The sequence below is a fragment of the Onychomys torridus genome, chromosome 7, assembly GCF_903995425.1.
Source record: "Onychomys torridus chromosome 7, mOncTor1.1, whole genome shotgun sequence".
In the NCBI taxonomy this organism is placed as follows: domain Eukaryota; kingdom Metazoa; phylum Chordata; class Mammalia; order Rodentia; family Cricetidae; genus Onychomys; species Onychomys torridus.
The window spans coordinates 111,944,497-111,967,362 of NC_050449.1; the positions used below are offsets into that span (position 1 = coordinate 111,944,497).

General features: G+C 54.0%; 1 protein-coding gene across 1 annotated transcript in view; it reads right to left on the minus strand.

Moving 5' to 3' along the window:
* Scn5a (sodium voltage-gated channel alpha subunit 5) overlaps positions 1-22,097 on the minus strand; it is a 98,441-nt gene extending 76,344 nt beyond the window's left edge. Inside the window, exons 1-3 of the mRNA XM_036193999.1 lie at positions 21,971-22,097; positions 5,376-5,702; positions 3,115-3,233 (exon numbers count right to left, since the gene is read on the minus strand). Coding sequence (XP_036049892.1) covers positions 3,115-3,233; positions 5,376-5,648 — 392 coding nt within the window. The 5' untranslated portion in view covers positions 5,649-5,702; positions 21,971-22,097. The remainder of the gene's footprint in view (positions 1-3,114; positions 3,234-5,375; positions 5,703-21,970) is intronic.
* Between the last annotated feature and the right edge of the window lie 769 nt (positions 22,098-22,866).

Here is a 22,866-nt window from a genome sequence, read left to right on the forward strand (position 1 = left end):
AATCGTTAAAAGTACACACTGTTCTTGCAGAGGACCCGAGTCAGCTCTGAGCACTCACACTGGGCAGCTCACAATCATCTGCAACTCCAGGTCCAGGGCGATCTGATATCTGTATGCACGCATACACGCACGCGCACACACACACACACACACACACACACACACACACACACACACGAGAGAGAGAGAGAGAGAGAGACAGAGAGAGAGAGAGACAGACAGAGAGACAGAGAGAGACAGAGAGACAGAGACAGAGAGACAGAGACAGAAACAGATAGAGACCCAGGGACAGTGAGAATTAAAAAATAATAAAAATATATCTAAAATGTTTTGTGATATGTGAAATAGATCTCAACTTTTCAGAAGGAGTCAGTGGGGAGCGTGTGGATTCCTGGGTCTTTAGCTGGTGGTTCTGATCTAGAATGGCCTAGAAGTTTAAACAAACTTCCTGGGTGACATGAAATGGAACAATTAAAGGCAGATTCTGAGGTGGGTCCTAGGGTTCTGCAAAATCCTAGTGATGCTGGAAGGCCTAGGGGGTGCACCATCACTCTGAAGGGACCCAGGGGACTGAGGGGATTGGGAGGTGGGCTTCCAAACGCCACAGATCTCCACAGATCTCAGCTTCTTCCACTAGGTGGTGCTGTCACGGATTATTGTCTCAGTCCCAGGTAATGGAGTACTACAGCAGCCCCAGAGCCTAGGGTAGGGCTGCTCACACACAGATCGCTTCCCTGGGGTGGCTGCCTTGGGGAAAGCTGGTCTTGTCAGGCAGAACCAGCAACTCACAGCCTCAGAGCCACCACTCAACGCACCCTCTGGCTTTGCTGAGCACCCCAACACCCCCACTTTACTCTTCATCTGCTTTCCGATCTCTCATATGCCCTAGCAAGTCCCAGCCCAGTGCCTGGAGAGAGCCATGGGACCCGAGCTGCCTCCCTGGAGATTTTCATGGCTGCCAAACATTGTTGGGTTGGTTAGCTACCTGGAGAAGCAGCCCCCAGTGAGCTCGGAGGATGCTTTTGGAGTGGCCACACCCCTACAGCGGGCTAGAGACCAGCTCAGAGCACTAAGGAAACTGGTTTTTCCTCTTCCTTCAGCTCTGTTCTCCCAACAAAGCAGTAAGCAACTCAGTAGCTGACTTAGCTCTTAGGGAGCTCTCTTAAGGGGAAATGCCCATTCAGAGTGGGGGCAGAGGTGGCTGGGCGGGGGGGGCTTGGGGAGCTCTGCCCAGCCAGTTCACTATCCCCACAACTGGTCCCAAGCATCATTTGGAGCTCAGAAACACAACTGAGACTCAGAATGGTACTTCCAGGCCTTGGAGTTGGCTCAGTGGGTAAGGATGCCAAGCCTGACAAGCAGAGTTAGATTTCCCACATCCACATGGTGGAAAGAGGAGACGGACTTCTGCCTGGACACACGGGGACACACACACACACACACACACACACTCACACACACACACACAGACACAGACACAGACACAGACACACACGCCGTGATGTGGGCATGCTTCCCCCAACATCACAAGTAAATACATAAGTATAATGAATAATAATAAAATGAGCAGTGGCAACAGACAGCCGAAACCAACCAACCAAACAATGGCGCTGCCTACACGCACGCCCTCATCCGGGTCAGCAGCGGCCATGGGAAGGGCTCCCCAGGTCCTCACAGTAAAATGGGAATGTCTCTGCCTTGGTGGACAGCTCCGTCCCTCTCTGAGACCCCTCAAATCCCTTCCTCTGAAATCCGGTGAAGGCTGAGCCGGTGAGTTGGCCCAGTGCAAAGGTACTGCTGTCAAGCTTGACCATCCATGTTCAATCCCTGGAACCCTGACCTCCACATTCCCCATACACATAAAAACACAATCAGTAAATAAATATTCTCATCAATGAAGTCCAGAGAAGGGCTGGTGCCCCTCTCCAGACGCTGCCTGGACTAGGACCCCGAAGCGGGTTTGGCACTTTGTCCCTGGCTTCATTTCAATAGCCCTGTCAGCAGGCAGGAAGCATTTTTTTAGGCTGAGGTTTATGTAATTGGACGCTAACCAGAGTTCTTTGAGAAACTCTCGAACTGCAAACATTTTGTCAACACTTAGTTCAGAAGCAAGCAGTGTCTCCTTCGAAAGATGCCCACGTGAGAAGAAAAAACAAACAAACAAACAAAAAACTAGAGGCCCTTTAACCAAGGGATGGCATTTCCTTTGCTGAGCCTCTGCAAGGGGCAGCAGGAGGTGGGGGTGCCCAGGGGTGGTGGTGGGTGGGGACATTTGGAGTCATTAGAGACAGGGTAATGTTAGGGCCTGTAAGAAGTCCCATAAAAGACCACCAATCATGTATGCAACCAGCAAGAGTGTTTAATAAAAAAAATCCCAGCATCCTGGGGTCAAACCATCTGACAAAGTGGCAGGATAGAGACCCGGAGAGAAGCTCCCTTTCAGCAGGATTAGGGGATTCCAGCTGTGGTCAAGTGTACTTTGAAGTGGTTGTGTACAGACTCTTACTGGTATAGGAATCCTTTTATGATTGGCTCAGGACATCTGGTCAGCAACTGTGGTTGCAGTGTCAGGGTCTGTCTGACTGAAAACAGCAAGAACTGTTCCTGCTTGTGGCTGTCAGACTGGACATACTTCCCGAGGGTCTGATAGAAGCCAAATATGAGTCAACATAGGATGGTGGGGGAATATGGGGCAAAGGTCTTAGCAAACTGCCCCCTGGAGAAAAACAAAACAAAACAAAACAAAACCAACCAACTGGCCCTGTTAGGTTCAGTTCTGCTCCAAGAGGGGCCGGCCTCATCAGGGAATGCTGAGGACATCATCTTTCTGGACCTCCACTGCTGGCCTCAAGGCTACTTTTCCTCTTGAAGCAGAGGGGATGTAAGGTTTCTCACACTTCCCTACACCCCTGGGACTCCCTAGGGTCTTGCTAAAGAGCAGGGACTGTCTAGGGTAGTGGTCAGGGTTCTATTTTTCTAATCAGCTGCTGGTGGTGACCATGCTGCTTGTCCTAGGAGCAGTGGGGGGGGGGGCAGCACCACCCTCCCCTGAGCACAGCACCTGTGGATTACCTGGGACAGATGCTGACAACAGGGATTAACAGCAAAGGATATGAATGTACCAGAATCTTCACAGCCGCTCTGCGCACGGGGTGGAAGGGGCTGAGGATGTACAAGGCATTGGTCGCACTGAACCGGAAGATGGTTTTGCCCTTATTCAGCACGATGAAGGTCTGTGGACACAGGGGGACAGCTGTTATCTTGGAGCCCTCAGGCCATGGCTAAGGAGTTGGGGGAGGAATACAGTCCCTTTACTGTGGACCCCCATGTCTGGGCCATGAGTGAAGAGGGAGGAGGTAGAAGTCTGGGTGATGTCAGGTTGGTTGAGATTACTTCAGTTTCAGAATTACCATCTCAACAAGGGGCCTTTCAGCTGGGTGTGGTGGCACATGCCTACAATCACAGGTCCTGGAAGGCTGAGGCAAGAAGATTCCCCTGTTCCACGCTGGGTGCTTCCACAGCCCTGGAGCCAGTAAGGCTCAGGAATACTTCCTCCCTACCCTTCCCCCACACTGCACAGAACTCTAGCAGAGAGGCCTGCCCAGAGTTACCTCAGCAGAGACATACAGGTGAGGAGGGAAAGGTAGCTAAAGAGTCATCCGGGCTTTCCCTAGGACCCAGTCTGCCTGAGGTCAGGCAAAGGTCAACCACCTACTCACATACAACCTAGTGTCTCCTTCTTGTAGGGTTATGAGCAGCCCAGGGTGGCCTGGACTTTGAGGTTTCTAGAAGATACCTGCCTATCTGGCCCAACGGGGTGGGTCAGCTGTGACAACCTGCAGAGTGGAAGCTGGAGCCAAAGGCAGCCAGCATGCCAAAGGCATGGCGAGCAGGGATGAGAGATGGCTCACCTCCATGGGCTGAGTGGATGGGGCGAAGCTCTATTATCTGGGCAATTCCACGAGGTGCCTCCCTCCCCAAGCCAGGGTCGGCAAGGGACACAGGATGGAGTCCAGGGCACTAGCAGACCTCTGGTCAAACATTCTCAGATACACAGAGACAAAAAAAAGATGGTGTCCTTGGCTCCACCCACATGGACTGTTGGGGGCGAGGGGTTCCAGAGGCTCGAAGCCCACCCAAGCTGGACTCTATCCTTAGGTTCACCTACCGTCCCTCTACTGGGCTAATCTGACCCCAACCTAATCCTTTCTGTTCCTCTCACGGTGGCCTAGACTCTCTCTCAGCCATGTCCCTAACCCCAATCCCAACTCTCTGTCAACTCTGACTGAGTATGACCTAAGCCTACCCACTCACTCACCCAAATTCTACCTTTTCAGCAGCCCTGGAAGCCCCAGAATAGGTCCAGCTCAGCTTTCCTGACTGTATAGACTTGAGTGTGTGTGGGTACCTTCACAGCCACAGCTGATCACACATGGACATGCACACTCTGAGTCCCCAAACACTACCTCAAACCATGGTGACAGACGTACGGACACATTAGACAGGTCCTCACACTGACTACAGTTGTCTTTCTGGCTCCACAGGTGTTGCTCTGCCCTTAGCTTGGAGCTGGCCACAGTAACCCTATGAGCCTCCTCGGTCTCTGGTGCCTGGCCTTCAGGAAAGGCCTTCCTCCAGATTCCAGCCTGTTGCCTGACCACCAGCCCCCACAATTAGGCCCAGGACAGTTGGGTGGGCATTCTCTGCTTCTGTGGGAGCCCTATATGTCTGTCACCTTGTTTACAAGATGGTGACCTGTGGTCGAAGAGGAGTCCAGGGCAGGGCCTTGTGGAGAAAAACCACTCCCTTCCCTTTCTCCAGGAGCAACGATGACAGAGTTAAGTCTTCCCTCCACTGCGGGCCTCACCAGTCATGGCCTCCTCTTCCCTCTCAGCCTTCCCGTGGCCTCTGTCGTTCAGGGAAGGCCAGAAGGCCCAGGAGACAACCACTGTGGCTCAGCTTGAACCAGCTGGCTCTGATGCTGCTGCTGGCTAATTCTCTGGGCCACCAGAGGGATGGGAGGAACACACGCCACTTTTACTTAGGAGGGAGACCACTTGGGGATTCATTCCAAGTGCCCACACGTCTGGGGACAGGAAGGAATCCCCTAGAGGTATATACCAAAGCACTACACTAGGCAAGAATTTTGTGGTCCTCCCACCCCAAGTTAGGGGCCCAAACACCATCATTTATGTCTTTATCCCAGAACTCCAAAATTAAGGTGACTGGAATACAGATCAGTGGTTAGTCACTCCCCCGAAGCCCAGGGGAGCCAGCCCCACACAGAACTCCACATAAGCAGAGCCCCATCTGCCTGCTGCCTTCGTAGGAGCTACCTAGAAGGGTGAGGAGGGTGTTGAGGGGGTGGCAGTCACCTTCTGGGTACTATAGAAAGGGTCCAGGTCTTCCAGAGGCTCCCCAATGAGCTCTCGGGGTGGGTTGCCATAGAGATCTGGCAGCTTTTTGGAGGCCTGTAGGTCCAGCTGGGGCTGGGGAGCCTCCTCCTCTGGCAGGCCCTCACGACTCTCCTGTGATGTGGCTGAACCTCGGGCCTGCTTTTCCGCCATTCGCTTCTCGATGGCCGCCAGGGACTCCCGGGTGAACCTACGGAAGCTGCTGGTGCCCCGAGGTAACAGGAAGTTTGCCATCTTCTCATCCTGCTTCTGGGGGCACAGGCTCTCCTCAGGCTGCCTGGGGGGAAGCTGGAAGACACAGACATAGGTGTGATGGGGTGCCACGGACAGAGGGCAGGGTGGTGGGCTAGCTATGCTGGTGCAAAAAAACACATAATTTGCAAATGTGCACAGGGTCCCCAGCTGCCAATCACTGAACAGGCACACGTGATTGACAGTGGCTGGGGCAAACACTTATGCTCTCCACGGTGGTGTGTGTGTGAGGAACGGTTCCGAAGTGGCCCCCCACTCCTGCCCCATTGTGCGTGTCTGAACACCCGTGATCAAGGGAAAATGTGCCATCATGATAGTTATATTGTTCTCACTCCACACCAAAGAAAACATTTCAGCTGTCCCCTCTCAAGACATTTCCATCCCCAACAGCTCCTTAGGCTCCACAGGACAGGGGTGGACAGAGAGGTCTTCTGTTTTATCCCAGACCCTGTCAGAATGGTCTTCTGCTCCCCAGTGTAAGATGAAACACACAGATGCCAGGAGTTGGCCCTGGATGGGACCAGGTCCTATCCCTCCTCTCCAGGGAATATTCCCAGACCGAGCTCTGTCCAGTTCCCACAGTCCCCATGCTCTCACATGAGAGGTGGCACACATCAAACCTGGGCATAGGAGGTGGCAATTGAGGGGACATCAGCGTTTGCCCCAAGGAACCCAGGAAAACCCTGTAGGTTTTCAGAAACATCTGGGCAGCAACACAGGAGTTGGCATCCAGATGTTGGCACTCCCGTGTGCACAGCTATGCCGACCTCCTGATGAGGATCTCATAGGAATCCCCTGGGTGCAGCAACATCCCTAACTAGACTGATTCTAAAGATGGGAAACGTGACGGGTGTGCCTCTGGCTCATCACACTGCCCCGTCTTCCCCCACAAGAGAGGACAAACAAATGCCAATCCCAAGGGGCCAGCAGCACCGGAAGACAGTGACCACTACTAAAGAGGACATCCAACAGGCACATGTGTGTGACGTCAAACCGGGAAAATGTGGCCCCTGGTGGCCTCAAAAGATTCAGAACCTGGTGCAAACACACTCTATCTATGACAGCTAGGCAGGAGAATGCATTCCTGACTGGCTCACCAAAACAGGATGTGGCCAGAGGGCTCCTGACTCTGACACCGAGCTGGGGCTGCACCAGAGGACTAATCACCACATCAAACCCGGGAATGGCTGGGCACCAGCTCAAGAAGGCAGACGGACACCTGCTGGAGATCTCTGCCAGGGACACACTCCCTTCCTGTCAGCCAAGGGCTCTGCTCTGATCTCACTCCCGTGGAGCATGTCATGAATGACCCCTATAAGCTGTTGTGGCACCCACCCCAGCACGTGGCCAACGAGGACCCAGATTCAGGTGCCCTGAGCACCATGGATTGCAGGCATTCAGCCAGGCAGGTAAAAAGTGAGCAGACGCAACCAGTCTCAAAGGCACCTCTAGAGCTGTTGAGATAGTTTAGCGGGTAAAGGCCCTCACTGTCAAGCCTGGCAGACCTGAGTTCCATCCTTGGCTCCCCACAAGATTGGTGGAAACAGCTGACTCCTGGTAGATGCTCTTTGGCCTGCACACATGAGGGGGAGGGAGAGTACACATACATGAGAATATAAATGTAATAAAATAAAACATAGAGAGAGGCTGGGGATTTAGCTCAGTGGTAGAGCACTTGCCTGGCAAGCGCAAGGCCCCGGGTTCAATCCTCAGCTCCAAAAAAGAAAGGAAGAAAAAGAAAAAAATAAAACAGAGAGAGAGGGCACCTCTAGGGAATGGTCAGACGGCTCAGTTGGTAAAGTGTTTGCTGTAAAAGCTTGAAGATCTCTGTTTGGTCCCTAGTATCCACAAGAAAAGCTGTGTGAGATAGTGCCTGCTTGTGATTTTAGTGCCAGGGAGGCACAGACAGGAGGCATCCTGGAGTTGGCTGGGCCATCAGCCTAGCCCAGATGCTAGTGAGAAATCCCAGCTTAGAAAACAAGTTGGACACCTCTTGAAAAATGGCATCTCAAGTTGATCTTTGGCCTTGACATGCTAGCACATATGCGTTCCTGCACTGGGAGACATACATACATACATACATACATACAGACAGACAGACAGACACACACACACACACACACACACACACACACACACACACACACACACACGGGAGAGAGTGCATCTGTGTATGTATGTGTGTGCAAGCATGTGTGGACACCTGGAAAAGCACAGCATGAAATGAGTGTCACAGAAACAGGGAGACAGAGGTTTCCTTTATAGCTTCCCATCAGTCTGCAGCTTCTCGTTGGGTTGGAGAAGTTAAAGGACCATCTTCGTTAAAAATAGCAGTGGGAGAGTAGGTCCCCACTTCATAAGAGCCTTTCCCTGTCTAGCCTCCACCTCTAACAGAGCAGGCGGCCTCTATCTCCAACACTTATCACCAAACGTGATTGGTGATTTTTCTTCCCCTAGCTGAGGAGAATTTGGGTCATTCTAAACTTCCTTTGCACCTTCCCCCATGGCTGGCATCCACTATGATGAGCTTGCAAAAACAATAAAATCATTATTCATTTCATGTTAGAAACCAAGAGCCTCGCTGGGAGGACAGTGGGGCAGCCCTCTCCACGGTGAGCAATTGCTCCTTCTGTAAACTGGGGAGCTACCCCTTAGCTTGGGATTATTTGCTAAAAACAGTGTCCTTTGGATCCCAGTATCCATCTGTGTCCACATGCCTGCAAGGGTTCTAGAGACACGTGGATGCCCAGGGATGTACACACCCTGGCAGAAGCGTGTGTGTACAAGCCTGCACCTGTACATGCATCTGTCTCTGTAAAGATGTGTTTGCAATTTGTATTGAAATAAAGGATTCATGCAAACAGATGCCAGGGAGTGCACAGGTGGGGGAATTCTCACAAGCTGAACCTCCGTGGTAACCAGCACCCAGATGGAGAGACAGCTCACCATCACTCCCTTGTGCCCCTCCAAACACCAACATTAAGGGTAGCCACTCACTCCCTGACTAAGGGTGTGGGGGAGTTTTGTCTGTTTATAGAGTTTGGGGATTCTTGGAGGGACCGGGAAATGATTTGGGGGAGGAAAGATATCTCTTCATGAACTCAATGAAATATTTCCTTCATCTATGAAGGGAACATTAACATCTATGACCCAAAGACTCGGTCTCACAGCCCTGTCCCATCACTGCAGCTGTGGCTACCTCAGATATTATTACTGCCCACAATTTCAATGTCATAGTACTTCCAGTTCCTGCTTGATCCCATTTAAGAAATTAGAGAGGTCCACACACTATTGAAAACAGTGTTTTAAGTGTCCCAGCACCTATATTCAATACGACAGATTTCCCTTTTAATGCCACATATTTTGTCTTGAAAACTGTGATTCCAAGACGAGCTTCTCTCAGTGGGCAGAGAACTCCAAGACTCTGGTTCAGTCCCCTTTTAGTTACTGACCCACCCTGGGGTCCATCCTCCTTAGCTGTGGGCAGGAGGACCCTCTGAGTGCCTCCTGGAGTTCTTGGATGCCTTTCCCATGATCCACCACGGTGTCAGTCTCACTTGGGCTCCCTGGGACTTTGGAGCATCCCTGGTCAGGGCTGGACTGACTTTCTAGAGAGAGGCCTCGCCTTGGGAGCCTGCCCTGCCCTGCCCTCAAACCTGACAGATTCCATTCTGAGTCCTGCTGGGTTCAAGAGTGAGAGACAGAGCACTTTTGGGGGGCCAGGGAACCTCAAGAACAGCCCAAGGTTAGAGGGCCATAGGTTACCATGTCCAAGCACCGCCACACCCCTTTGCCCCCTCCTCCCCAAGTGACAGGGCTGTGGGTCCCAAAAAGCACCCACACCCTGGGGAGGCCCTGGCATCAGAGGCCTGTCTGAACTAGATTCCAGATGAAGCCTCGCTGCCTCCCAGCAGCAGGGGCAGCCTCAGGTTCCAATGTAAACCTGCAGAAAGTGGCCTTTGTGTCTGGGCTACTCGTGGTGGGCGGGCAGGATCAGCTTTCTCTCTTGTTCAGCCTGCACCTGGCCCTGGTCCTGCCTTCCTCCAGCAGCTCAGAGCCTGCAAAGCCGGGTGTAGCTCAGCTGCAGGATTACAGGCTGCCAGGATGAGGTGGGCTCCAGAAAGAAAATACAGTGGAGCAAGCCTCTATCTCCCAGCTCCCTAAGCTGAGAGGCTATGGCAGGTTAGGTTCCAAGGTAACAGTCCCCATTGCACAGCAGGCAAGGTCAGCATGCCACTCCCCTGCTCCAGGGCAGCTTCCTCTCTGTTGGTGCCTCTCTTGCTCCAGCTACCCTGGGCTTGCTTCTTCTAGCTGACCCCTCTGCCTGGGGCAATCTCCCCTGTCCTGGTAGCCTTCTCTCAGGAGCCCACGCCACCCTAATTACATTCCTCTACCTCAGGTCACAGGGCACGCGTCTCCCTATGTCCCGCCAACCGTGGAGTTAGTGGGAACAAAGGTTTGGCCTCCTTCAAACTAGCTCATACCGGCACCCTTTCTGGCCGTGTGCCCTCCACCTTTACTCAGTGTTTCCCCCTCCATTTCTAACAGCCCAGGACAGGCTCCTAACCACAGCCTGGATTGTTGTGATGGTTAACAACGTCAACTTGACAGCATTCAAAATCACCTAGGAGACAAGTCTCCGAGCGTACTTGTGAGGGATTTTCTAGACTGAGTTCACTGGGGTGGGAAGACCCAGCCAGCGTGCTGGTGGCACCACTCCATGGGATAACTGAAAAGGAGAAAGGTGAGCAGAGCACCAGCGTCCATCTCTCTGTTTCCTGACTGTGGATGCCGTGTGACCAGGGACCTCGCTTCTGCTGCCAGGTCTTTTGAACTGTGAGCCAGAGTAACCCCTTCCTTCCTCAGACTGCTGCTTGTTAGGCACTGATCACAACAGCAGGCATATTAACCACTACAATGACCATGTCCCACAGTGCTCATGCTCCTCTCCTTCCCAGTCTGTGACAGACATTTACAAGCACTGCCTGTGTCCTGGGTGACGCCCTTCCTCCTCTGCACCCCCAGCTGGCTCTTTTCCCTTCTAGATTTCCCTGGCCACTAACAGTCTGGGGACAAATCTGTCCAGCTGAGCCTGGACGTCTCAACTTAAGGCAGGGATAGCAGGTTCTACTCTAACCTGTAGGACAGTAGGGTGGAGATATTGTAGGGGAGTGAACACCATGCCTGCTTGGAGCAGGCTCCCACTGCATGGGCCTTCCGGAGGCTTCCTGAATACATGTGGCTCATGCCAGTGGCCAAAGATGTCACTGAAATAAACACACATCCTAGCAACCTAGAATGCAGTTGTGGGTACTGTCCCTGTCCTTAGGGTCAGGGACCAATGTCAGGTTGCTTAACTTGCCCTGGTTTGCACAGGACTTTGCTGGTTCTAGCAGTGAACTCGCAGGATGCCTACTGTGGGGTGAGGAAGGAGGCAGCCCCTCCCTGCCTACTTCAATCCCAGAGCCTGAAGGCAGGCTCACTCCAGCCTCCTGCCTGAGTCATGTCTGGCATTTTGGTCGCTGTGGAATCAGAGTCTCTGGAACCCAGCATGCAAAGGATATTCTTTGCCATGTAAATTTATGCACAACCCTCTGTGGAAGTGGTTCCCAGGCTTCCTAGGAAATCTCTGCAGCTTCCTCTGTTTTACACGCCTTTCTCCTGCTTGACAGCCCCATGGCCAGATGACCTTCCACCCTGGCACCCATCCTACCTACCTAGCTCCATCTTCCCTGGCCCTGGTACCCCCCTTCTGCCTGCCGCTGGGTGCTAAAGAGGACTATGGAAAGGGAGCCTGCAACCTCAGAGCAGAGACTTGACCCAGAGAGGGAGGCCAGGGCGCTTGTGACTCCCTGAACATGTCCTTTGTCTTCCATCGAGCTGACGGTGTGTGCTAAGTGGGATGGATGTCTCTTGCCCACTGGGTGTCGCCCCATGACAGTCCCCTACCCAAGGCTTGTGGCCCATGCACGCACCAGGCAACTTTGTTTCTTCCTTCAGGAGGACATACTAATACCTCAGCTCAATGAGCAGGCATTCGGCGCCCACTGTATGCATGGTCCTACAAGGATTTCAAAGGGTGCTTCCCTAGATGACGGTTCTCAGGTCAGCTGTGGTGATCAGATGGGAAGAGGCCACCGCAGCACAGAAGGAGAAATGCTGTGTTCAGAGGCCCTCCTCCATAGCCGTCTCTGCCTCCTCGTCTTTTGGCTCCCCACCCTGCATTTCCCTCTCTTAAGAGATTTCCTGTTCTTATATGGAGTGAGGAAGTGATTCCAGCAGTGGCTTGGAAGCCAGCCCATGCAAGTGAACCTGGGCCCCAGTCACTGGCTTGCCAGATGTCCGTGAGTGAGTGAATCTCAGTTTCCCCATCAGTCAACATTCCCCACGGGGCTAGGAACTGTTCCTGGAGACTGGACATGTGCTGCACGCCTTTAATTCCAGCACCTGGGAGCAGAGGCAGGGGGATCTCTGTGGGTTTGAGGACAGCCTGGTCTGCACATGGAGTTCCAGAACAGCCAGGGCTACATAGTGACATAGTGAGACCAAGTCTCAAGAAGTCAACAGAGAGACAGAGCGCTCCTATTTCAGAGGGCTGTTCTGAAGTGTGTAAGTACACTGCTGACACTTTCCCAGGTCTCGGCCATTGTACAAACGCAGTGGTCACTAGCTGCTGTTGTCATTGTGGGCTTTGTCATTACCATGTGTCATTGAATCCCAAGGAGCCATAGAACGACATCATTAGGCAGTTTTGTCCTGGGAACATCAGCGTGTATTTACACATACCTAGATGATGCAAATCAGTCACTTTTTTTTCATGCTAAGCGCATGCTCTACCACACAGCAGTTCCCAGAACAGAACACCCTACACTCAATGAGCCTCAGTGCAACATGAGGTGACACACGGGCCGAGTGAGGCAGCTGCCTGCTTTTCTGAAGCAGGAGTGCACAAGTATAAAGCAGCGCTGCAGAGGTGGTTCAGTGGATGAGGGCATGGACTGTTCTTACAGAGGACCCGCACCCATGTTGGGTAGTGTCTCTAACTCCAGCTCTAGGGGATTTGATGATGCCCTCTTCTGGTCTCTATGGGCTCCTGCATGCATGTGTGAACACAACCTCACACAGGCTCATACCTACACACGAGTAATAAAAATAAACACCTTGACAGTACACAAGCTAGTAACACAGTTGCTTACTGTTGCCAAGTATCACACACTATCTGTAACTGCACATATACTTTATTCTGCAATACAGGTTTGCTTCCACAGCAACCCCCCCCCCCCCCACACCACACATATCACACACATACTACACCCACACACCACACATACCACACACATATTACACCCACACACCACACCCACACACACCTCCCCTCCCCACACCACACACACACCCCCACACCCCTTCATCCCCACACCACACACACAACCCACTTCCCCCCTACCGCCCCCCCCAAGCCAGCACTGCACTGTGATGTTAGGATGGCTACAGCGTCACTAGGTGGTAGGTATTTTTCAGCTCCCTCAGAATCTCCAGAGACCATGGTCCTCTGTGTGGCCCGGTTGTTGTTGGGAACACTGTCACATAGCATGTAACTGCATTATTGTTCTCAGGGAGAGCCAGCTCAGTGGGCCTCCTTCCACATCAGACCTCCTTGTCTGTCTGTCTTTCCTTCTAAGACCTTGGTGCACTGAATCCCCATGTCACCCGGCAGAGAACTGATTTACACATATACCGGGCCCTGGCCCTCAACATGAGCTCTCAGAGCAGGGAGGAATGAACTGGATGGTTGGGGGGGGGGGGCACTAAATGCTGACTAGCCACAAAGCTACATGTTGACTCTGGCCCCCTTGGGACCAATGGGGCTAAGAGCCATACCAGCACTGTCTCACATTCTTTGTGAACCTGCTTCTGTGTGTGTGTGTGTGTGTGTGTGTGTGTGTGTGTGTGTGTGTGTGTCCGTGTGCATGCATTCATAGCTGCAAGTGCTCTTTTGGATTACAGTATTTTATCTTTGCTGCAATCCCAGAAAGGGAGGAGGTCTTATCCTCTTTCTTTCCCGGTGAGAAATCTGACACTCGGGGATTAGGAAGCTCCCAACCAGGGCACTATTTGTCTCCCACCTCTGTGGCTAGAGCTGGGAGAAAGGATGTGGCTGGCTTGTAAACACCCATCTGAACTGAGTGGTGTGAAGCGGGGCTGGCTCAGCCCTAGGAGGCTGGCCTGTGCCCACACCTGGGTAGATGCCGTTGGCACTTCTGCTGACAGAAGCGATTCTCTGGCAGTTTTCCTCTCAGCTCTGGCACTGCCCAACAAAGTAGTCACTCACTTGCTGTGTATGGCTATAAGGGCTGAGGACAGAGCTACAGTGGACAGACAGGGGCCGTATGACTCCGTATGACCAGTCCGTTCGTCATTTCTAATGTTGATTACAGTTAAATGTATAATATTTAACTTGATAAAATGCCTAATCAAAAGAAACATGTTAAAATAACTTATTTTTACCTTTTTTAAAGTGACTGTTAGACCTCCCAAACATGTGACTGGCATTCAGGGATCCTGTTCTATTCGGTTGGACACCACTGCTCAGCAAGTAGAATCTACAAGGTCCCACCTGCTTTGACATCAGACTCAGGCTGGGCTCTGGAGGTGGGGATGGGGCCACAGGAAGGATTGAAAAAGACTTGTCTTGGTAGACCAGAAAGTGGCCACCTGGTTTCTGGCAGTGGTTATAGGCGGCCATGGAGGCTAAAGCCACAGGTTGGGATGATGGGGGAGTCAGGGGGAGAGGTCGACAGCATGTTCACACCATCCTCCCGCCCAGGCAATTATCTGTACAGCCCCAGCTCTCTGGGGTTGCTGCTTGGACAAAGGCTCCATGGGGGTGCCAGCTGGTGCCCTGGCCTCTGCATTCAGAGGTCCCTGTTCCCAGATCAAAGGCACATTGACACGTCCTTGCACACGAGCCTCTGTTAACCAGCTCCCTGCTGGCTCCACTCCTTTGAGGCTGCTACAGAGGTATTAACCCTGCCTAGTCCAACACACAATGAGGAACAGGGCAAGTCTGAGCAACACGCCCCCCCACCTCCAGAAATCTCGGGGAAGTCCTGGCCAAGCACCCCCATCCCTCCCGAGGCGAACATGCTCACCCCAGCTTCTGGGGATGCCCTCATTTACATACATTAGCATCTCATTTATTCCAGCATCGGGCTAAGTCTGCTGACAAGAAAACCTGATGAGCTGTAGCCTCTGCAGAAGTGAATCCCCAGGAGGGGACAGAACCGGGCTCCTCTTCAAGGTGGCTCTGTCCAGGGCTGGGCGCTGGGGTGGGGTCTCGATTATCTGGTTCTACCTGTGATTCAACCACTGGCCAAAAACAAACCAAGTGTTCCCCTCCTAACCTTGCCTTTTTCTCTTCCCCCTCCCTCACAGCAAGCATGGGGCTTCTCCATTCCACAACTGCTTGACAGTGTCTAGATGCTAGGTCAGGGGAACGTGGAATCCCCAGGTTCCCCCTAAACACACACACACACACACACACACACACACACACACACACACACACACACTGCAGTACACAGTGAACACAGCACCCTTCCCCCATGCCCAACCTTCCTCTTCAGCCTTTTCAAAGGCCCATGCACACAGGATCTCTAAGAGCCCAATGTTGCCCAGCCCTGGATCTCCAGAGCAGGGACATGGATGCTCAACACCCCGTGACCACAAAAGGACGTATCTATCCCAGACTCTGCCCTGCTCAGGCTCCAGCAGACCCTCACAGTATACAAGGTGGGAAGATGCCACCAGCATCGCAACTCTGCCTGGTAAGGTTCCTTCCCACTCCTCTCTCTGATACCTTAGCTGAGAAAGCCTTTGCAGGGGAACTATATATGGATGCCATGGCAACTGAGGCATTTATGAAGCACCTACTGTGTGCATCGAAGAAGCTATACATGCCCCCAGAGGAACCTGGGAGGCCTTCCCTCTGAGGTCTTCTGTTGCCCAGAGGAAGGTGAACTAGCCCACAGAGACAATGAATCTATGTCACCAAGGCGTCCAGGACATACTAGAACTAAACACGAGACCTTCTTCCTACCTGCACCTTTCAGCTGAAGTAGAATTTAAACTCAAGAAAACACACTCAGAAAGTGTGTGCGGTTAGGTAAGTATTGACAACTGTGTACACATGGGTAAAGTGCCACCCCAACTGAGACAGCAAACAGTCCCTTCATCCCCTAAAGTCCTCGCTTCTGTCCCTGCCAGACAACTGCTCAATGCCTACCAGGTAGATTCATTCAGCTTCTTGTAGAACATCACAGATGTACATGGCTGTTTTGGGCAGGCTGCTTCTCATTTGTGGGTGAGTACACTTTAAACTTCTCCTGCATAGTGGCTAGAAGTGAGCCATGTGGGCACAAATCCTTAATTCTATCAGAAAGATGAGGACTGGAAGGTGCCCGCTCTCTCTGGGGACAGCAGGCTGCAGAGGCTCCTTAGGAGGATTTTTGTCTCCTCGCCTTGGACAGATTCTGAAACGGAAGCTCAGCAATTATACATCTAATCGGCACTCGGGCTCAGCGAGCGAGCGGGGGTTTTCCCTGGGTTTCCAGCGCTGTTGGCAACTAGCTGTCGCTTTATTTAACAGGCAGTCTGTGCTGCATCCGACCCAAGTGCAGTGGTGGGGTGGGCGCCGGGCGCCTGCGCCTTCTGCTCAGGTCTCCCTCCGGCTGTGTGGGTTGGTCTCTGTCCCTCAGCCTCCCTGCACTTCCATGCCAACTGGTGACCCTGGGTGGGGCCTTGGAAAGGAATGGGCTGGACTAGGCTTCTTCTGCTTACTTGGGTAGCCAGAGGGGTTTGTCTGGGTCCCTTGCCTGGACCAATGATGCTGGGCTTTAATGCCAAGCAGGAAGGACTGATTGCTGAGGCTGGTCCCTCCCATAGCAGGATACCCCTGTCCTGAGATCAGCTATCCCACCCAATCTGCCTCAGATGCAGCCTACAAACTGCTGTAGTGCCTCAGCTGTCAGTCAGGCTTCTCTCCCCTCCCGCCCGCCCGCCCTATGATCTCTTTGAAAGCCAACTCCAAAGCTGGTCCTTCCTCTTCCTGGGACTTCTAAGAATCCATACCTGCCAGAGAGGGGTTTTCTACCTTCCTCATCCAAGATGAACCTCCACTGTTCAGAATGCACCATTCAGGACCGAGGTGCTGACTGGCTAAGGCCTCCCTGTGTCCCTGGGTGACCTTGAGACCCCAGGGTAGTCAGTGCTGTCCCTGGCTCTAGGGTTGTGAGAGCAGCCCTTGGTACTCAGTACTCAGGGCTTTCTGAGGGGGCAAGAGAGCAACCCAGGGCCACACAGACACTGTAAGAACAGCTCCATCCCTGCCTTCAGCAAATACCCTTGGGGGACTGCACTTTCCACTGCTTCCCTGGGAGATTTAATGAGAAGACACTGAGGAGGGAAAGGACTCAGGCCTAGAGCATAAACACTCTCCAGACCCTGACTACGGACAGGAGACCTGAGCCCAGCCTCCCCCTCCCCCGCAACCTCCGCCCTGGGCTCCTCCAGGCAGGCTTCCTGTTTTCTACATTGATCAAGCCTAGAGGGGAGGCTGGACTTCCATTCCCAGCTTGTCTTCTACCAGGTCCTGGGCAGTCTTTCTGGCCCCGGGGTGATGTTGGGAGGCTCCAGGGTGCTTAGTGCCTGTCTGCCCCCTGACAGTAGAAGACAGACTGAGAAGTCAACCAAAGAGTCTACATCAAGGCCCCTAAGGTTGTACTGTGATGCCTGTCCCAGAAAGTCTGGGGGTCCCAGGCCCCAGGACTTGACATGGGGTCTCTATAAATAGTGCCAGCACATATTGATCATCTTCAAAAGACACGGTATGTTCTAGACCCACAGGAGAGGAGAGTCGGATCTAAAAATAGCTTCATTCCCAGGAACTGCTGCCAGCGCCAGCCCAAGGAGAGTGGTGTAGGCGCATAGAAGGGGCAGTCCACTGAGGGGGTGGGGTTAGAACAGAGGCTTGGTGTCTTTCCATCCCATCCCATTCCTTCTGCTCCAGGCACAGCGGACATTCATGGAGCTAGTTTCTGCCCCAGGGCCTTTGCACAGACAGTTTCCTCTTCAGGATTCTCTCCCCACACTTTTCCTGTTATTCAGGTCCTAGACCAGCTGCCTCGTTCAGATATCCCTGGTCCGCTAGGCTACACTGACTCACCATCTCTCATCAGGAATCCTGTTTCACCCATTCACGGCACTTGCCACTGCCTAAAATTATCTCTGTTTCATGAGGCAGTCTCTCTCCCCACTACTATGCAAACTTCACAGGGCAGTTATTATCCCTGTCTTAGATACCTAGAACCTTCCATGGCACAAAATAGATGCTGAATGTTCTCCCCCACTCCCTCCAGGCTGGATGCCCCTGTCCCTGAACTCTGTGAGACTAGCCTGGCCATCGGACTTAGGCCATTCCTACAGCTGCCCTGACCCCCCAAATGCCCGGCCTCTGTCTGCGCCTTCTCTTCTCTCTCTGCCTCCCCATGGAACTTTGACTGGGGCACCTCTTCTTCAAATTCTGTCACCATGGACACCTGCTCTACGCAAGCCAATCCTGTCCCCCTGTCTCCCAAGACCGCTCTCTGTATACCCTTTCCTCCCCAGAGAAAGGACCCACTCTCCATGCTGAGGCAGGGATCGGTTTCGGCCACCACCACCCTCCTTGCAGAAGCTGGCAGGAGCCATCTTACCCTAGCCCCTCTGACTGGCCCAGTGCGCAGACTGTGCTGCATGCACCTCACAGGAAGCTTCGAGCCACAGACTTCTGGTCCTTTCCTTGAGATCTTCTCCATAAGCCCTTGCTCAGGCATGCACCGCAGGCCCTCTAGCCTACGGTATCAGGTTTTACCTAAAACCAAACTGGACCCCACCCCTCATGCAGTCCCCCATCTCTCTCCTACCTCTCCAACCATCAAACCCTTGAAAGTCTGCCAGTGCTCCCCACATTATCACCCACTGCTCATCCCTTAACCCACTCCAAATCAGACTGCACCTCCAGTGTGTTCATTCAACAGAATCCATCACGCAGGGCACCATGTCCTGTGGGCTCAGAGTGCCGTTTCTCTTGCCCAGGTCACTGGCACCCTCGCTGTGGCTCAATCTAATGGGCACTTCTCTCTAAATTATTCATTCTTGTTCATCTATCCATGAACGGTGCTGAAGGTATCTTCTAAAGGTCTCTCAGCAGAAATGGGGGTTTTCCCTTTCCTGGGGAGGGCCCTTTCTGCCTCTGGTCAGTGCCACCTGCTCTCCTGGCTTCCCATCCTTCCTTGGCTGCCCAGTGTCTCTGAGCAGCTGGCTCCAGACTTGCCCTCTAATATCATCAGAATCACCTGTTTTCAGAAGGACGCCGGCCTGCTCCACCCCAGAACCAAGCGAATTAGCATGCCAGGGGGGTGGAGCTTCAGAGCAGACGGCTTTATGTAAAGCTTCCCAAGTGGTGCTCTGGTGGCCAGCCAGGCAGCCCTGGCTCCAGCGACCAGCTACCCTCTGGACTGCCTACCTCCAGCCTAGGTCTCCTTCTGGAAGCTCCTTTCCTGGATCCTTTCCTCTAATGCCCAACTGGAGTCATATTGCCCAGATCAAGCGTGCCCACCTATGTCCCCCACTATGCATCCAGGGTAAGGGGTGGGTATCTCTGGGTGCCCTGGAAGACAGGGGTGGCAGAGTGGCAGATTCCTCAGTGGAGGACACTAGGGTGTCACCAGTGGCCTGCCTGGTGACACTCCCTCCGCTGAAGGACTTTCTAAGTTTGCACAGGCCCTGTGCACACTGAGGTGGCACCACAGACCCCGACTACTTGGGAGAGCGGCGGCAGTGACCCAGAGGCAGTGACCCAGCTGCTGCTCCCTTCCAGACCTGCAAAATGTTTGTGACTGTGGTCCCCACCTTGGAGCTGACGTGGGGTACTTTGGGAGACGAACCCTATGAGCGCCTGGCTTGGTCTGGTCTACCGAAAGCACTCAGTGCCTGTTAGCTATTTTTAGAACCATTACTGAGGATAAATTCCCAATTCCTAAGCAGAGGTTGCAAACACCCCTGTGACTGTGACCTCCGCTTTTCTTCACATCACAGGACCCAACAGATCACTCAACTAACTGTTCTTTTACCCCTCCGTGTTTGTATTGGTTGGTCAGTGATGACAAGACTGCACTATCCTCACCTGGAAAACTCCTATTCATGCTTTAAAACCCAGGTGGAAGTTATCTATGCTAGAACAATACTTTTGACTTGACTAAAAGCATGACCTCTTGGGTGTTTCTGGGGCTAACTTCTGTCACTGCACACTCTTCCAAAAGCCTCCTCAAGGACTGACAGGAATGAGTCTCCCATGGAGGAGACTGCCATTTTTCACTGCTCCAGGTTGCCCCAGGAGTCTCTTCGTTGTGGATTGCCTGAGCACCAGCCTCTCCCACTCCCTCGTCCCCAGCTGTCTCTGGTGTCTCCATGCCAAGTGAGTCAACCATGGAATTCTTCCAGAGGTGCGTTCACCGCCACATACAGGGACTCGGCATTCTAGAGGATGACAGCTGCCCGTGCCACAGTGGGCTCTTAGCACCTGAGGGCCACACTCCCCTTCCTTTCTTCCTTTAGTTTAGTTTTGTTTTTTGTTTGTTTTGTTTTGTTTGAGACTGACAGAGTTTTTCTGTGTAGCAGCCCTGGCTGTTCTGGAACTTGCTTTGTAGACCAGGCTGGTCTTGAACTCACAGAGATCTACCTGCCTGTCTCCCAAGTGCTGGATTCCAGGGTCACTCCCCTCTCTATTTAGACCCTCTTTGGTCAATTCTAGGCGGCCACCAAGAAATAGATTCCTAGGGATTTTACCCTGAGTGTCCCCCCCAACGAACGATTGTGTGTGTGACCTTGGCTAAGTCCTTGACCCCTCTGGGTCTCAGGACATGGTGGCGAGGGGTAAGGTAGAAAGTTAGTGGAGGCTCTCTTCAGCACCTTTGCATTCTAGCAAAGAACTGGTGTCCCATGTTCCAGCTGCTCCTGAATTTCCCTTGTTTCATCTTCCCAGGGATGACCATCATTTATGGGCTTCTGTCCAATGTCAGGGAGGGGCAGGGACAAGTAGTGAAGTAGACGGGTGGACAAGGTGGCCCAGGCTGCATAGGGCCTCAGTCCTGAAAAACAGTGAATCTACAGAAGGTCTGGGGCTCATGGGGGTCCTGTTCTCTGCATGGTGCTTAAGGTCATTGCTGGAAGAGGCAGCTCAGGACCCCAAGGCCACACTGATCCCATGTTCCAACAAGACTGAAGTCGCTAAGGAGACAAGAGTGAGTTCTGAGGTTGGTCCTTGTCCGCTGCCCTCCAACAGGTGTTTGGAAGGCCTGCCTACAGCCAGGGCCTCGTCCTTAGCATTTCCTGCATCATGATCGCCACCGCCACCAGTCCCCACCATATCGCTGTCCCCACCAGTACTCAGACAAGGCTAGGCACCTCCACTTCCTCACAGGGCACCTCCAAAGACGATCAAACAACACAGGGTCCAGCGCCGCCTCCCTCTCCCGTCTGGGTGCCCAAGTCTGCCCAGGTCAAAGCAAGGAGAGCGAAGAATTCTCCCGAATTTCCCCGAGAGAGCCCACAGAGACAAGAGGAGATGCGACTGCTTCAAGGCGACAACAAGGCACGGAGATCTCAGCATGGTGGGAGCGCCCAGAGACAGAGCACACTAGTAGATCTGACCACCGATAGCGCGCACAGATCCCTTCCTGGGGTGCAGAGATTTCGTCTAACCCAGGGCATAGCCCAGGTGCCGGGTCCCCCACACCCCCGAACCCAGGGAAAACGAGCGCTCGGCCTGCTCCCTAGTCCTGGTCGGTGCCCGCTCAGCCCTTTCACCCCCAGCTCTCCAGAGGCACATTCTCCGCGCGCCTTGTCGCTGCTCTGACCTTGGGGTCTCCGGCCTTGGGAATCCGGGTCCCAATCCCAGCCCCTAGGCGAGCCTGCGCCAGCGATGGCCCGGGAGTCGGGGCCGAAGCTCCCCATCCCCCGGCCCTCGACAGCGCACGGGAAACCCGGAAGGAGAGGGGACGGGAGGAGACCCACGGCGAACAGAGACGCCCCAGGGAACCCCCGGCCCGGGCCACCTGCGCCTCTCGCGCCCCTCCCCCCTCGGGGACAGCGGCTGCCGGGGGCTGGGGACCGGGCCGGGCGGCTCCCGGCCATCGGGGAGGAAAGTTGGGCGGCGGCGGACGCAGAGGCGCGGGGGGCTGCGGGACACGGGGGTGCTCGCTCACCTGCTGGTCCCTGGCCCGCGCCCCGGGGTGGGCGGCTGCAGCGCGACGCGGGCTCGGCTCGGCGCAGGGCTCGGGGCAGCGGGCGCAGGCTCAGCGGTCCCGGGGGCGCGATCCCCGCATCCCACGGGCGCTGCCGCCGTCTCGGCTCAGCCGCTCGGCTCGGGCTCCCGGGCTCCCGGGCTCGGCGGGCGGCGCGGGCTCGGGCTGGGGGCGGGGTCGGGGGCGGGCCCCGCCTGGGCTCGGCCTGGGGCTCAGGGGCCCCGGGCTGGCTCCGCCCCAGAGCGACGCGTCCGGGGCTCCGCACGTGGCGCTGCGCCCGCCCGGCTCGCGGGGAGAGCTACCCAGCCCCGGCGGGGCGCACGCCCACCGCCCTGACCCCGGGCGCGCCCTGTCGGAGACGGCCGCCCACGCGGACGCGGACAGACAGACACGCGGACGCACACCGACCTGCGGACGCCTCGCCACAGAGAGCCACCCACGCAGACCTGGACAGGCACACACCGACAAACGTTGGCACACACGCTGCCCGAACCAGCGTACGCAGACACGCCCCTCTTCGCTGCCTTGGGGACCCTACCCCAGACTCCCCATTTATCCACTTGGACACGGGCATGACCTGACACCCATGCTGAGACACAGTGACACACCCATACATGCACACGGATACAGATACCGACGCACAGATATGCACATGGACGCAGACACCATTGGCACACGCTGGCATTGAGGAACACACACTGATAAACTTAATGTCAGCCACTGACACATTGGCACGGGGACACTTAGAACCACATTTCTAGAGACACAATGACTTACAGAAACGTGTTCATTGTAGATATCTATGTGGACATGCTGACACACAGGTGCAGACCCAGTATCCAATACATAATCACCGA